The sequence below is a fragment of the Eschrichtius robustus genome, chromosome 1, assembly GCF_028021215.1.
Source record: "Eschrichtius robustus isolate mEscRob2 chromosome 1, mEscRob2.pri, whole genome shotgun sequence".
Classification (NCBI taxonomy): domain Eukaryota; kingdom Metazoa; phylum Chordata; class Mammalia; order Artiodactyla; family Eschrichtiidae; genus Eschrichtius; species Eschrichtius robustus.
Window position 1 is genome coordinate 137,433,110 of NC_090824.1, and position 15,630 is coordinate 137,448,739.

Consider the following 15,630-nt stretch of genomic DNA (forward strand, 5'->3'; position numbering starts at 1 on the left):
AGGAGGGTAGCAGTTTCTAGTCCAGCAGATGCAGACCGCCAATAACAGACCCTGCTGACTCCTGCCCTAGAGATTATAAATCAGGTAATGCCCTCCAGCCCATCATGTGACAAAATCTAAGAGTGACCACTTAACTTCCAAAAGCTCTAAAACTTGGGAGTCCTAGCACCTAGCACACTGCCAGGCAGATGTGGGCTCCAGTTTCAGTGCCTCTCTTATTAGTGTTTGACCTCAGAGAAGTTTCTTAAACCTCTCAGCCTTGGGCGCTACACCTGTAAAATGGGCCGTGTTACCACCTCACAGGGTCATCAGAAGGTTAAAGGAGCCCAAGTGTGTAGAGGCCTTAGTGCTCAGTAATGGAAGCTGTAACTATGCTGCTGGTGACTGGAATGCCTCAGATTACACCCCAAAACGGCTTGGTTGGACACTGCTCCCTTTAATATCTTTTTTGACAAGTGCTGATCTCCCCACGAATCATGAGGGTGTTCTTTGTCTGCATGTGGTAATTTCCCTCCCTTTTTTCCAATTCAGCCGTCTTTCCTGAGTGACTCTGTGCCCAAGCCTGTGGCCTTACGCAGGGCTCTAGGGTTTTAATGGGACTCGGGCCTGATCCCTGACCTTGAGGACCAAGGGGAGGCAAGCAGGGATGCAGATGCTGACCAAGCCAGGGGATCACTGACTGCACTGTCTGTCAGGGTGAGTCCAAGGGGCCACAGGAGCTGGGAGGACACCCTGACCTACTAGTGAGACACCTGAGCAGTGAGAACAACCTGCACACACAGGGAGGGGAGGAAGAGCAGGTTGGGAGGGTTGGCCAGGGGGCAGGCAAGCCAGCTCATTTAGGAGTCGTGACCCCACCAAGAAACTCAGCTGAGGCACTGGGAGCCCTTGAAATGAAAAAAATTATCTTCCCTTTTTCTTCTGGACATATAAAATGAAACATAGTGGTCATAGAATCCCTTGGAGGCTTTTCAGCAAGGGAGACAGTGACCAGGCTCAGCAGCCCGGGTGGGGACACACTGATTGGAGGAGGGTGGAGCCAGAGCTGGGCCTGGGCCTTAGCAGGGCTGTGATGATGATGGGGCCTGGGGCAGGTGACTTGGAGGGCAGAATGGCCAGCATTCGTGACTGCTTGTGGGGGAATGAGAAGGGAGCCAACATTCATTCACATTCATGGCTGGGTGGATGGTGGTGCCCTGGCTGGGAACCCGGGAGGAGGCGCAGGCTGCAGGCAAGATATCATGCTCAGCTTTGGACCTGCTAAGTTCAAGATCCCTGAGGGATGGAGCCCTGCGTCAGTGAGCTGCGTCTGGGAGTCGTCAGCAAGGAACACAGTAGTCTGAGCTCCATTTTGGTGGGGAGATGAGGGAAGGGACGGTACTAGTTGACAGTCACACAGGCAGGCAGTGTGAGTGCTTCCCTCCCGAGGCCCAGGGCTCCTTCCACTCTATAAAAACCTCGGGGACACCAGAGAGGGGTTGGGGCTCCCTGGGTTGGTTTTCAAGGCCAACTCGAACCCAAACAAGCCACTCTGGGGTCCTCACTTGGACTAGCAACCAAAGGAACACCTCTGCCAACTGGAAGTCTCAGTGCAGGTGGTTTTTATTATTAAAGCCAAGATTGGAAAATGGCTGTCCCCCCACCCCCCGACCCTCCCACCCACCTTCAGATCCATCCCTTTATGTCCTGTGAAGGTGAAAACTAGATTTGTCTTGAAAAGACTCAGAAATGCTCATGCCTAAATGGGAGACTGAGGACAAATGAAATAGGCTCAGATGGTGGTCTGTGTGTGACTGTGTTGGCTCCACCCAGGATTCCTGGAAAAGACGGCTTGGGGGTGGGGCTGGATAGCCCCTGCTCACAGTGCTGTTCCCGAGGGTCCGGGGTGGGCATCGGGAACAAAGGCAACGGAAGAGGCTGAGCTGGCCCCCGCACTCTGCCCTGCTGAAGCTGGGCCACAGGCTGGTTTTTGTAAAAGTGGTTTAAAAAAACCCCAGCCACGAGCACCACCCTCCCCTGAGCAGGGTGAGAGGAGGCGCCAGCTCTGGGCTTTGAGGTCTGAGGCGTGTGGCCTCCTGGCCTGGCGTCACCTCCCGGAGGCAGGCAGCACCCTGAGGGAGGCCAGGAGGGCTCCTGGGCCCCTCATGTGGCCCCGGTAGCCTCCAGGGCCCTGGGAGAGCGTGAGAGGGCTGTCTGCCCCGCTCCCTGCCAGCCTGCCCGCAGGCTCTAGGCTTCAGGGACCCTGTGCAACTTCTGCTCTTTGGATTCCAAAGATCTGAACTTCTCCTCCAGCACAGGTGCAGCAGGCTGGAAATGGATGACAGGCTTGATCTGAAAGACAGTGAAGCCCTCCTGGTTCTTCTGGTTGAACAGACTTACCCTGTGCTCCAGCTCGGGGCTGGTTTGGGCCAAGCCCGCTGTGCTGGGCCGGGCAAGGGAGGCTGGGTCCAAGGCCCTCCGGGATGGGCAGGGCTCCTCTGACAGGGAGGACAACAGGTCCTGGACTGTGGCCTCTGCCATCTCCTGCTGAGGTGGTGGCGGCAGTGGCAGGGGGGAGGGGCTAGGCTCAGAGGACGGCTCCTCGCGGGCGGTGCTGCAGTCCGTGGAGGAGCCCAGCGTCTGGGTGCTGTCGCTCTGGGCCCGGGTGACGGAGCCGCGAGTGGAGCGGGAGGCGCTCTCAGAGGTGGCGCTGGCGCAGGTACCATCGCTGCCAAGCTTCAGGGGCACATCGACCGAAAAGAGGTCAGAGGAGATGGGCTGGTGGATGTCTATGGCCGCCGTGGTGACCACGCACACAGCTGGCTCTGGGGCACCGCTGTCTGCAAGGAAGGAGGGGATGCTGGTCACACTCCGCCCTTGCCACACCTCTGCGTGCCCTGATGGGGGCGGGTCTAGGAATGGGGCTGGACGGTGGGCAGTGAGTGTGAATGGGCTTTGCTGGGAGAGGTCTTGGTAGGCGGTCCAGTTCTCCAATATTCACTGACTGCCCTGAGGGAGGATTATGCCTCCCCATCTTGCTGAACTCAAGTGCGGACAAGTGCGGACAAGTGCGTGCCTTGGCCAATCATCTGTAAGAACTGACCAGTGGCATTTCCCAGAGAAGCTATGTAAACCAGACGCGCTTTGCTCTGGCAGTCAACACTGTTCTGGAACGGGTGACAGCTGTTCTGCCTGCTGGGTGCTAGAGTAAAGATGACAACCTGGGCACAGAGCCCCTGGCCAGTGTGCCATGGGCCTTCATTGATTTATTTAAACCACACAGATGTGGGGTTATAGCCACTGTGGCATAACCTAGCCCATCCTAACTCAGAAAGCATGGTGTGCCACGACAAGGAATTTGAATTTCATGGTCAGAGGGGGTCAAAGTTTTAAATGGGTCCAGTGTGATAGTGACATGACCAGAGCTGTGCCTTCAGAAGACTGATTAATCTCTATATGATGCATTGTAGGGGGAGGCTGGAGGACACCTCAAAATGTCTTTTCTCTAAGTGAGAAGTATCAAGGGGCTGAATCATAGTGGGTGTAGTGTGATCAAGGTTTCTCTCTAAAGTGGTGGGGAGAGTGTACTGGGAGATGGTGGTCTTTGAGATCAGCAGGTTAGATAAGGCTTCGGAAGAGGAGACAGAAGAGGGAGTCTAGCCTTACAACGGAGTTTACTGGGATTTAAGGGCTGTGAAACCCAAACTACAAGATTCAAGACTTTGGCTAAGGAGAAACAAGACATTGAAGGACTGAGTACTATTTTTAAACTCAACCTTTCCTATAAGTGAAAACCACTAGGTCCCCTAAGACTTTCTGAAGTGCAGGAATGAAACATAAATCAAGCAAGGACATGCCCAATGCCTGTTGCTTCTCGAGCCCAATTACGCTATCTCACCCCCATCATGCTCATCCTGAAAGGTTCTCAGGTTGGGAGGCGCTGAGGTCACTTAGACGTCTAGATTACAGCCCCCTTCCATTCCAGGGTCCCCCATGCAGCTCTCTTTGGTGAGCCCAGAGCATTCCCACCCCAGCACCCACAGCTCTAGCGCTAGAGTTTGCTGGGAGCCTTGAACTCTGCCTGCAGTTATGGTTCACAGGTGCTGGGAGATGGACAGCCAGGTCGAGTTGTCCCTAACCTGCGTGTTAGGGGTTGCCAGGGTCACCTCTGGCGCAGGGCCACACAGAAGCTCTGGTACGTGCAGAACAGCCGCCGACACAGACTTACCACTGCTGGGCCCATTGTAGTACTGGCTGATGTAGCTGTTCATGTCATCTTTCACTGCAGCTTCTATGGAGGTGGGGACAGAGAAGGGTGAGTGTGATGGTGAGCCGGAGAGTCCAAGAGGCAGGGGCTGTGGCCAGTTCGCGCTCCTCCCCCAGTACTCCGGCCCCTACCCCCGTTACCACGAGGGGAGGCAGGCGCTTGTCTCCCACAAGCTCCCTGACGCTTTGGTCCTCCGTGGGGGACCGCATGTCTCATCTGCCCCAGGGCTGGGCTGGACTGGGTATCAGGGAGCATCCAGCTTGCTGTGTGACATGAACAGGCCCTTTCCTTCTCTGTCCTCAGTTTCCCCCTCTCTGAGATAAGGTGTATGGAAATAGTTCCTCAGGGCTTTCCCTGCCTGGATGTCCTGAGTCTCTGAATCCATCTGAGGTTCTCAGGGTCACCGGGAATGCTGTCCTCAGTGCAAAAGCCTCAAGGCCCCATTCGCAGCCACACACAGTCAGGTGCAGAGGCTGATCATCGGCGACAGCCCCCTCGGTCTTCCACGCTGTACAGGAATGGACATGGGCGCTGGGCATGCCCACCCCCTACACTGTTCCCAGCACATGGTGGGTGCTCAGTAAATAGTTATTGAATGAATAACAAATGAGAAGGTGTAAAGCTGTCCAGGTCAAGGGAGATGGCAAGGGAACAGGGTCTCAAAGAAATGTTGGTTCATTGTCCTGAAGGGGTGGGGAAGGAATGGAGAGAGGAGAGGTGAGAACTTCACAGAGAGGCCTGACCAAAGGAGGAAAAGCAGACGACAGGAGACCCCAAAAGGAGCTTAGCCTTGCCCCAAGTGCAGTGAGGAGCCCCAGGAAAGTGTGAACATGGTCAGGTGTGAGGCACTCCCAAGCTTGCGGGGAGAGTGGCTGAGAAGGTGTCAGACTTTAAGACAGGAGAACAGAGACCGCAGTGCCCGGGTGAGGAAGACAGGCCCTGAGGGAGGCTGGGTGGTGCCTGATGGGGCAGAAGGGAAGGACTGGGGTCCACACCCCAAGAAGCCATGGTCGGCAGCTGATTGGGCCTGATGCTTTCTGTGGCCCCCTTCCTGGGCACACCTGAGATGGCTGCAGAAGCCAGTCTGCCCTGACACTGGGAGACCAGGTGGCAGCACACACAGCAACCTGGCTCTTAAAAGCTTTTTTGGCCTCTTTTGATCGTCAAATGCCTGTGGTCATTTCATTTTTTTTTTAATGAAAAAAAGTGTGTGTTTCATTAATGCCTGAGCTGAGGGAGGGGCCCCAGGCCGGCTCCAGGCCCTGCTTCAGGATCAACCAGCAACGCTGCCTCAGAATCAGACAGCAACCCTCTCCTCCATGGGCCTTCATAATTTATGTTGTAAATGCTGTCTAGCCCTGCAGGCCACCCTGGGTGGTGGGAGGTGGGAGGTTCTGGTCACTTATCTTGGTTTTATCCTGAGGCCATGGCAGCAGGCACCTGTGATGGGGCTGTAGAGGGCCATGTGACATGGGCAGGACAATGAACTCAGCTGAAGTATCCACAGACCCATGAATCCCAAAGGGGCCACTCTCAGGAGGTTGCCTGGAGTGAATGAGGAAAACCCAGAGCCTGGGCTCTTGCGCTGGTGCTGCCACTGGCCCACCATGGGAACCTGGGCAGGTCACAGCCCCTCTCTGGGCCTCAGTTTCTTTATCTGTACCACAAGGGGGCCGGCGGGGCTCTTAGAGATTGCAACAGCTGGCTCCCGACCCCTCTGCCAGCCCTGAAGTTCCAAGAGGTGAGAGTCAGAGCAGAGTGGGAAGGGACCGGAGGCATCTGAGCTAGGTTCCGAACCCCCAGTGCGGGAATCACCTCAACCCCCGCCTGACGGGGGGCTCTCCCCACCACGGCCTGCGCACCTCAGGGAAGGGGACTCCTACCTCTTTGTTGAGCAGCTCTAATAATCAGGTTCATCTGTGCTCAACAGGGTCCGTGTGCCTGACCCTCTACCTCCAAGGAGCACAGTCAGGGCCTCCTAGGGACGTCCCCTCCTGGGTCAGGCAGCCAGTCTCCGTCTCATCAGGAAGAGCCTGCTATGTGAAGCCTTGCAGATCCTGCTCTGGCCCCCACAGGTACCAAGGCTAAGCCCATTTCTACTCACAGTCTGTATGACAGACCTTCCAGCACTTAAAAAGCCCTCACATCCCTCCTGAGAAGTCTCTTCTCCTGAGAAACCCCTGTCCGTTTTTCACCCCTCCCCAGTTTTCCAGCCTCTCCACTCAAGGTTTCACTGTGGGCTCTAGATGAGACCAAGATGGGGGGAGGAGGAGGGAGGAGGGAGCTAGTGTTTACTGTGCCCTTCAAAGCTCTGGACTGCAGGTTCGGCACTTCACACACCGATCTCCTTTAATCCTCACTGCTGTCCTGCAAGGCTGGGATTGTTTAACAGATGGGTCCTTCCCAAGATCCGGTGTGATCATTCCCCTAATGCAGCCTAACCTCCTCCAAGTGGGTTTAGCAACCGCCCTACTCTGCTGACTCACGAGCTCGTGGCCAACATCAATGCCCAGGTCTTCTCTGCAGGAGCTGAGGCCAGGCCAGCCAGGCCTTCGCCATGCTGTGGCTGTGTAACCCCCCCAGAGGATGTCATGTTTATCATCTCAGGCAAATGTCAGCTTGCTGGTTTCAGCCCAGAGCCTGCTGAAAGCATTCTGAATCTTGATTCAGTCTACTAAGGTATTCTCTCTCTCTCTCTCTCTCTCTCTCTCTCTCTCCTGTCTCAGTGTTGACTATTTGAGGATGCTCACATCTTCATCCAAGCCATTGATAAAAATAACCTAGGCCAGGTGACCTTCAGCCCAGATATCTCTCCTGAGCTTTTGACTTGTCTGGCCAACTGGACAGCTTCACCTGGATGACCTCCAGCTACCTCTGACTCAACATGTCCAAAACTGAACTCAGTTTCTCCCTCCACCTCCATCTTGGTGAATGGTTCCCTTGCCCACCCAGGCTGGGACCCTGGTCACTTCTCCATGCTTCTTCTCCATCCTTACCAACGATGCAACTGCTGCTGAATCTGACCAGTTGAGGGACCCCAGATGCCCTCTGCTATGGCCCATAGTCCAGCCTTAGGTCAGACCTCGTGCTTTCCCCTTTGGACTCTTGTCATGCCTGCGGGATTAATGAATGGGATTGCTCACTCCATGGACACGCCTGACACAGAACCTAGGTCTCCAGGCAGCCACCGCAGGCCTGTCCAGTCTGTATTTGCTTCCTCTGCTCCAAACATGTACCCACACAGGGGCCTCAGAGTGACCTTTAAGACAAGTCAGAGCAAGGCCTGCCCGGGCTTCCCTAGCAGGGCTGATGCTGCCCGCCCGCCCCCCCCACCCCTGTTTCAGGCAGGCCCCCTTCTCCACAACTGACCACTTGGGCTGGAGTTCTGTCCCCATCCACACAGGGGCCCAAGAGCCTTAGAGGGCAGGGGCCACATTTTACTCAGAGTCTCCCCAGCACTTAGCATGGGGCTTGGCGTATACTAGCCGCCAATAAATAGGATGACTGAACAGTGACTATGGCCGGGTCAGGGGCATGCAAGACCTCCCAGGACCATTCCCCTCACCCTCTTAGATGCTCCTTGCACCCTGCAGCACACAGCCTTGCTCTCAGTCCCTGGTACCTCCTGCCCAGAGACTAGTGACTACTGGGTGTCTGGGAGCCTGGGGGGAGGGAAGAGAGGCAGGCACAGATGCTTGTGGCCAGGAAGAGGCCATCAGTCAGCCTCAACATGGGACTACCCACCTTCCACTTAAGAATAACCCCCTGCCTCACAGTTTGTTTTGATGTGGCACCAAGGAGCCCTAGGGCCATGTAGGAACTGCCTCACAGGAGGACTGGGTTGGCTGACCCTGGAGGGGTAGGAAAGAAGGGTTGGTACAAACACAGGCTCCAGGACAAAAGAGCCCAGGTGCCAACCTCAGCTCTGCAGACATTTGCTGTGTGGTCTTAGGCAAGTCCCTAGCCACTCTGAGCTTCAGCTTCCTCACCTGTAAAACGGGAATAAGAAATATCTACATGCTGGTGAGCTGTATGTTTCACTGAGATAATGAAGGTCAAGTCTAACCTGGGGCTGTCCCTCACCTCCCTGAAACCCCGGCCCATGGTGCTCCCTGCCAGCCCCAAAGTCTTGGGTCATTTCTGTGGCAGCTGCTCTCGGCTGCCCGGCACCTTTCTTCCTAGGGTGTGAACATTCTGCAAAGCCATCCTGACTAATCCTCTTAAAGCCGGTCGGGTGCTGTGGTGGCAATGCTCATTACGTGGGGTTTGCTCCTTGGGCAGGGCCCCAACCTACCCAGCAAGGCAGAGGTGGAGCAAAAGGGTGGTGAGTCAGCTGGGCCTCCCATAGGCAACAGGACTGGCCAGCACGGGGGTGGGGGTCAGGACTGCACACCCACACGCCCTGTGTAGATCCAGGCCCCAAAGCCCAGAGGGAAACCCTGATTCCTGGTCGGGACTCCCATTCCCAAACTCCAACTTGCTGCTCCACAGCTCAGCAGCCCTCACTGAGGGGGGACACTACTATTCACTGAGCACCTGCTGTGTACCAGGCTGAGGGCAGTGTGTATGACTGAATGTTCAGTTCCTCTCAGTGAAGCTGTGCTTCCACTACTATTCTCATTTTGGAAAAATTAGGGTTGAGACACAAGACCAGCTGCATAACTTGAGGGGCCCCTTGTTTAAAAAGCATTAAGGGGCTTCCCTGGTGGTGCAGTGGTTGAGAGTCTGCCTGCCGGTGCAGGGGACACAGGTTCAAGCCCTGGTCTGGGAGGATCCCATGTGCTGCGGAGCAGCTAGGCCCGTGAGCCACAGCTACTGAGCCTGCACGTCTGGAGCCTGTGCTCCGCAACAGGAGAGTCTGCGATAGTGAGAGGCCCGTGCACCGCAATGAAGAGTGGCCCCTGCTTGCTGCAAATAGAGAAAGCCCTCGCACAGAAATGAAGACCCAACACAGCCATAAATAAATAAATAAATAAATAAATAAATAAATAAATAAATAAATAAATAAATAAATAAAATAAAGGAATTCCTTTAAAAAAAAAAAAAGCATTAAGGTTGGGACTTCCCTTTGGCGCAGTGGTTAAGAATCCGCCTGGCAATGCAGGGGACACGGGTTCAATCCCTGGCCCGGGAGGATCCCACATGCCACGGAGCAACTAAGCCCATGCGCCACAACTACTGAAGCCTGCATGCCTTGAGCCCATGCTCCGCAACAAGAGAAGCCACCGCAATGAGAAGCCCGCACCCCACAACCAAGAGTAGCCACCACTCGCCACAACTAGAGAAAGCCTGTGCGCAGCAACGAAGACCCAATGCAGCCAAAAATAAATAAAATAAATAAATTATTAAAAAAAAAAAAAAAGCATTAAGGCCCAGAAATAAACCTACCCATGTATGGTCAACTTATTTACAAACAAGGAGCTAAGAATACACAATGAGCAAAGGACAGTCTCTTCAATAAGTGGTCCTGGGGAAACTGGACCACTCTCTTACACCATAAACAAAAATCTACTCAAAATGGATTAAGACTTGAATGTAGGATAGCCTCATCCACCAGAGGGCAGACAGCAGAAGCAAGAAGAACTACAGTCCTGCAGCCTGTGGAACGAAAACCACATTCACAGAAAGACACACAAAATGAAAAGGCAAAGGACTATGTACCAGATGAAGGAACAAGATAAAACCCCAGAAAAACAATGAAATGAAGTGGAAATAGGCAACCTTCCAGAAAAAGAATTCAGAATAATGACAGTGAAGATGATCCAGGACCTCGGAAAAACAATGGAGGCAAAGATCGAGAAGATGCAAGAAATGTTTAAAAAAGACCTAGAAGAATTAAAGAACAAACACCTAGAAGAATTAAAGAACAAACAAACAGAGATGAACAACACAATAACTGAAATGAAAAATACACTAGAAGGAATCAATAGCAGAAAAACTGAGGCAGAATGGATAAGTGAACAGGAAGACAGAATGGTGGAATTCACTGCTGCAGAACAGAATAAAGAAAAAAGAATGAAAAGAAATGAAGACAGCCTAAGAGACCTCTGGGACAACATTAAATGCACCAACATTCGCATTATAGGGGCCCCAGAAGGAGAAGAGAGAGAAAAAGGATCTGAGAAAATATTTGAAGAGACTATAGTTGAAAACTTCCCTAACATGGGAAAGGAAATAGCCACCCAAGTCCAGAAAGCGCAGAGAGTCCCAGGCAGGATAAACCCAAGGAGAAACATGCCAAGACACACAGTAATCAAACTGACAAAAATTAAAGACAAAGAAAAATTATTAAAAGCAACAAGGGAAAAATGACACATAACATAAAAGGGAACTCCCATAAGGTTAACAGCTGATTTCTCAGCACAAACTCTACAAGCCAGAAGGGAGTGGCATGACATATTTAAAGTGATGAAAGGGAAGAACCTACAACCAAGATTACTCTACCTGCCAAGGATCTCATTCAGATTTGACAGAGAAATCAAAGGCTTTACAGACAAGCAAAAGCTAAGAGGATTCATCACCATCAAACCAGCTCTACAACAAATGCTAAAGGAACTTCTCTAAGTGGGAAACACAAGAAAAGAAAAGGACCTACAAAAACAAACCCAAAACAATTAAGAAAATGGTAATAGGAATAGACATATCGATAATTAACTTAAATGTGAATGGATTAAATGCTCCAACCAAAAGACACAGGCTCGCTGAATGGATACAAAAACAAGACCCATATATATGCTGTCTACAAGAGATCCACTTCAGACCTAGGGACACATACAGACTGAAAGTGAGGGGATGGAAAAAGATACTCCATGCAAATGGAAATCAAAAGAAAGCTGGAGAGGCAATACTCATATCAGATAAAATAGACTTTAAAGAATGTTACAAGAGGGGCTTCCCTGGTTGCACAGTGGTTAAGAATCTGCCTCCCAATGTAGAGGACACGGGTTCGAGCCCTGGTCCGGGAAGATCCCACATGCCGGGCAGCAACTAAGCCCGTGTGCCACAACTAGTGAGCCTGCGCTCTGCAGTCCGTGAGCCACAGCTACTGAGCCTGCGTGCCACAAGTACTAAAGCCCACACACCTAGAGCCTGTGCTCCGCAACAAAAGAAGACACTGCAATGAGAAGCCTGCGCACCACAACAAAGAGTAGCCCCCACTCGCCACAACTAGAGAAAGCCTGCATGCAGCCACAAAGACCAAACGCAGCCAAAAATAAATTAATTAATTAAAAAAGAATGTTACAAGAGACAAGGAAGGACACTACATAAAGATCAAGGGATCACTCCAAGAAGAAGATATAACAATTATAAACATATATGCACCCAACATAGGAGCACCTCAATACATAAGGCAAATGTTAACAGCCATGAAAGAGAAAATCGACAGTAACACAATAATAGTGGGGGACTTTAACACCTAACTTATACCAATGGAGAGATCATCCAGACAGAAACTTAGTAAGGAAACACAAGCTTTAAATGACACAATAGACCAGATAGATTTAATTGATATTTATAGGATATTCCATCCGAAAATAGCAGAATACACTTTCTTCAGTGCACATGGAACATTCTCCAGAATAGATCACATCTTGGGTCACAAATCAAACCTCAGTAAATTTAAGAAAATTGAAATCATATGAAGCATCTTTTCTGACCACAACGTTATGAGATTAGAAATAAACTACAGGGAAAAAAACGTAAAAAAAGCAAACACATGGAAGCTAAACAATATGTAACTAAGTAACCAAGAGATCACTGAAGAAATCAATGAGGAAATCAAAAAATACCTAGAGACAAATGACAACGAAAACATGACGATCCAAAACCTATGGGATGCAGCAAAAGCTGTTCTAAGAGGGAAGTTTATAGCAGTACAATCCTACCTCAAGAAACAAGAAATATCTCAAACAATCTAACCTTACACCTAAAGGAACTAGAGAAAGAAGAACAAACAAAACCCAAAGTTAGTAGAAGGAAAGAAATCATAAAGATCAGAGCACAGGGGATTAACCAAGATGGCGGAGTAGAAGGACGTGCTCTCACTCCCTCTTGCGAGAGCACCAGAATCACAACTGGCTGCTGGACAATCATTGACAGGAAGACCCCGACTTCACCAAGGAGGATACCCCACGTCCAAGGACAGAGGAGAAGCCACAGCGAGACGGTAGGAGGGGCGCAATCAGAGTAAAATCAAATCCCATAACTGCTGGGTGGGTGGCTCACAGACTGGCGAACACTTATACCACAGAAGTCCACCCACTGGAGTGAAGGTTCTGAGCCCCACGTCAGGCTTCCCAACCTGGGGGTCCGGCTACGGGAGGAGGAATTCCTAGAGAATCAGACTTTGAAGCCTAGTGGGAATTGATTGCAGGACTTTGACAGGACTGGGGGAAACAGAGACCCCACTCTTGGAGGGCACACACAAAGTAATGTGTGCATCGGGACCCAGGGGAAGGAGCAGTGACCCTGGGGGAGACTGAACCAGACCCACCTGCTGGTGTTGGCGGGGTCTCCTGCAGAGGCGAGTGGTGGCTCTGTTTCACCGTGGGGATAAGGACACTAGCAGCAGAGGTTCTGGGAAGTTCTCCTTGGCGTGAGCCCTCCCAGAGTCTGCCATTAACCCCACCAAAGAGCACGGGTAGGATCCAGTGTTGGGTTGCCTCAGGCAAAACAACCAACAGGGAGGGAACCCAGCCCCACCCATCAACAGTCAAGTGGATTAAGGTTTTACTGAGCTCTGACCGCCACAGCAACAGGGAGGGAACCCAGCCCCACCCATCAACAGCCAAGTGGATTAAGGTTTTACTGAGCTCTGACCGCCACAGCAACAGTCAGCTCTACCCACCACCAGAGCCTCCCATCCAGCCTCTTAGATAGCCTCAACCACCAGAGGGCAGACAGCAGAAGCAAGAAAAACTACAATCCTGCAGCCTGTGGACCAAAAACCACAGTTACAGAAAGATAGAGAAGATGAAAAGGCAGAGGGCTATGTACCAGATGAAGGAACAAGAAAAAACCCCAGAAAAACAACTAAATGAAGTGGAGATAGGCAACCTTCCAGAAAAAGAATTCAGAATAATGATAGTGAAGATGATCCAGGACCTCGGAATAAGAATGGAGGCAAAGATTGAGAAGATGCAAGAAATGATTAACAAAGACCTAGAAGAATTAAAGAACAAACAAACAGAGATGACCAATACAATAACTGAAATGAAAACTACACTAGAAGGAATCAATAGCAGAATAACTGAGGCAGAAGAACGGGTAAGTGACCTGGAAGACAGAATGGTGGAATTCACTGCTGCGGAACAGACTAAAGAAAAAAGAATGAAAAGAAATGAAGACAGCCTAAGAGACCTCTGGGACAACATTAAACGCAACAACATTCGCATTATAGGGGTCCCAGAAGGAGAAGAGAGAGAGAAAGGACCAGAGAAAATATTTGAAGAGATTATAGTCGAAAACTTCCCTAACATGGGAAAGGAAATAGCCACCCAAGTCCAGGAAGCGCAGAGAGTCCCATACAGAATAAACCCAAGGAGAAACACGCCGAGACACATAGTAATCAAAGTGGCAAAAATTAAAGACAAAGAAAAATTATTGAAAGCAGCAAGGGAAAAACGACAAATAACATACAAGGGAACTCCCATAAGGTTAACAGCTGATTTCTCAGCAGAAACTCTGCAAGCCAGAAGGGAGTGGCATGATATACTTAAAGTGATGAAAGGGAAGAACCTACAACCAAGATTACTCTACCCGGCAAGGATCTCATTTAGATTTGATGGAGAAATCAAAAGCTTTACAGACAAGCAAAAGCTAAGAGAATTCAGCACCACCAAACCAGCTCTACAACAAATGCTAAAGGAACTTCTCTAAGTGGGAAACACAAGAGAAGAAAAGGACCTACAAAAACAAACCCAAAACAATTAAGAAAATGGTCATAGGAACATACATATCGATAATTACCTTAAACGTGAATGGATTAAATGCCCCAACCAAAAGACATAGACTGGCTGAATGGATACAGAAACAAGACCCATATATATGCTGTCTACAAGAGACCCACTTTAGACCTAGGGACACATACAGACTGAAAGTGAGGGGATGGAAAAAGATATTCCATGCAAATGGAAATCAAAAGAAAGCTGGAGTAGCTATACTCATATCAGATAAAATAGACTTTAAAATAAAGAATGTTACAAGAGACAAGGAAGGACACTACATAATGATCCAGGGATCAATCCAAGAAGAAGATATAACAATTATAAATATATATGCACCCAACATAGGAGCACCTCAATACATAAGGCAACTGCTAACAGCTATAAAAGAGGAAATCGACAGTAACACAATAATAGTGGGGGACTTTAACACTTCACTTACACCAATGGACAGATCATCCAAAATGAAAATAAATAAGGAAACAGAAGCTTTAAATGACACAATAGACCAGATAGATTTAATTGATATATATAGGACATTCCATCCAAAAACAGCAGATTACACGTTCTTCTCAAGTGCGCACGGAACATTCTCCAGGATAGATCACATCTTGGGTCACAAATCAAGCCTTGGTAAATTTAAGAAAATTGAAATCATATCAAGCATCTTTTCTGACCACAACGCTATGAGATTAGAAATGAATTACAGGGAAAAAAACGTAAAAAAGACAAACACATGGAGGCTAAACAATACGTTACTAAATAACCAAGAGATCACTGAAGAAATCAAAGAGGAAATAAAAAAATACCTAGAGACAAATGACAATGAAAACACGACGACCCAAAACCTATGGGATGCAGCAAAAGCGGTTCTAAGAGGGAAGTTTATAGCTATACAAGCCTACCTAAAGAAACAAGAAAAATCTCAAGTAAACAATCTAACCTTACACCTAAAGAAACTAGAGAAAGAAGAACAAACAAAACCCAAAGTTAGCAGAAGGAAAGAAATCATAAAGATCAGAGCAGAAATAAATGAAATAGAAACAAAGAAAACAATAGCAAAGATCAATAAAACTAAAAGTTGGTTCTTTGAGAAGATAAACAAAATTGATAAGCCATTAGCCAGACTCATCAAGAAAAAGAGGGAGAGGACTCAAATCAATAAAATCAGAAATGAAAAAGGAGAAGTTACAACAGACACCGCAGAAATACAAAGCATCCTAAGAGACTACTACAAGCAACTTTATGCCAATAAAATGGACAACCTGGAAGAAATGGACAAATTCTTAGAAAGGTATAACCTTCCAAGACTGAATCAGGAAGAAATAGAAAATATGAATAGACCAATCACAAGTAATGAAATTGAAACTGTGATTAAAAATCTTCCAACAAACAAAAGTCCAGGACCAGATGGCTTCACAGGTGAATTCTATCAAACAT

At 49.5% G+C, this 15,630-nt stretch overlaps 1 protein-coding gene across 1 annotated transcript in view; it reads right to left on the minus strand.

The window, feature by feature from the left end:
- Window positions 1–1,694: 1,694 nt before the first annotated feature.
- The window catches only part of TMEM266 (transmembrane protein 266), a 91,533-nt gene continuing 77,597 nt past the window's right edge, over window positions 1,695–15,630 (minus strand). The window contains exons 9-10 of the mRNA XM_068537251.1: window positions 4,208–4,270; window positions 1,695–2,819 (exon numbers count right to left, since the gene is read on the minus strand). Coding sequence (XP_068393352.1) covers window positions 2,227–2,819; window positions 4,208–4,270 — 656 coding nt within the window. The 3' untranslated portion in view covers window positions 1,695–2,226. The remainder of the gene's footprint in view (window positions 2,820–4,207; window positions 4,271–15,630) is intronic.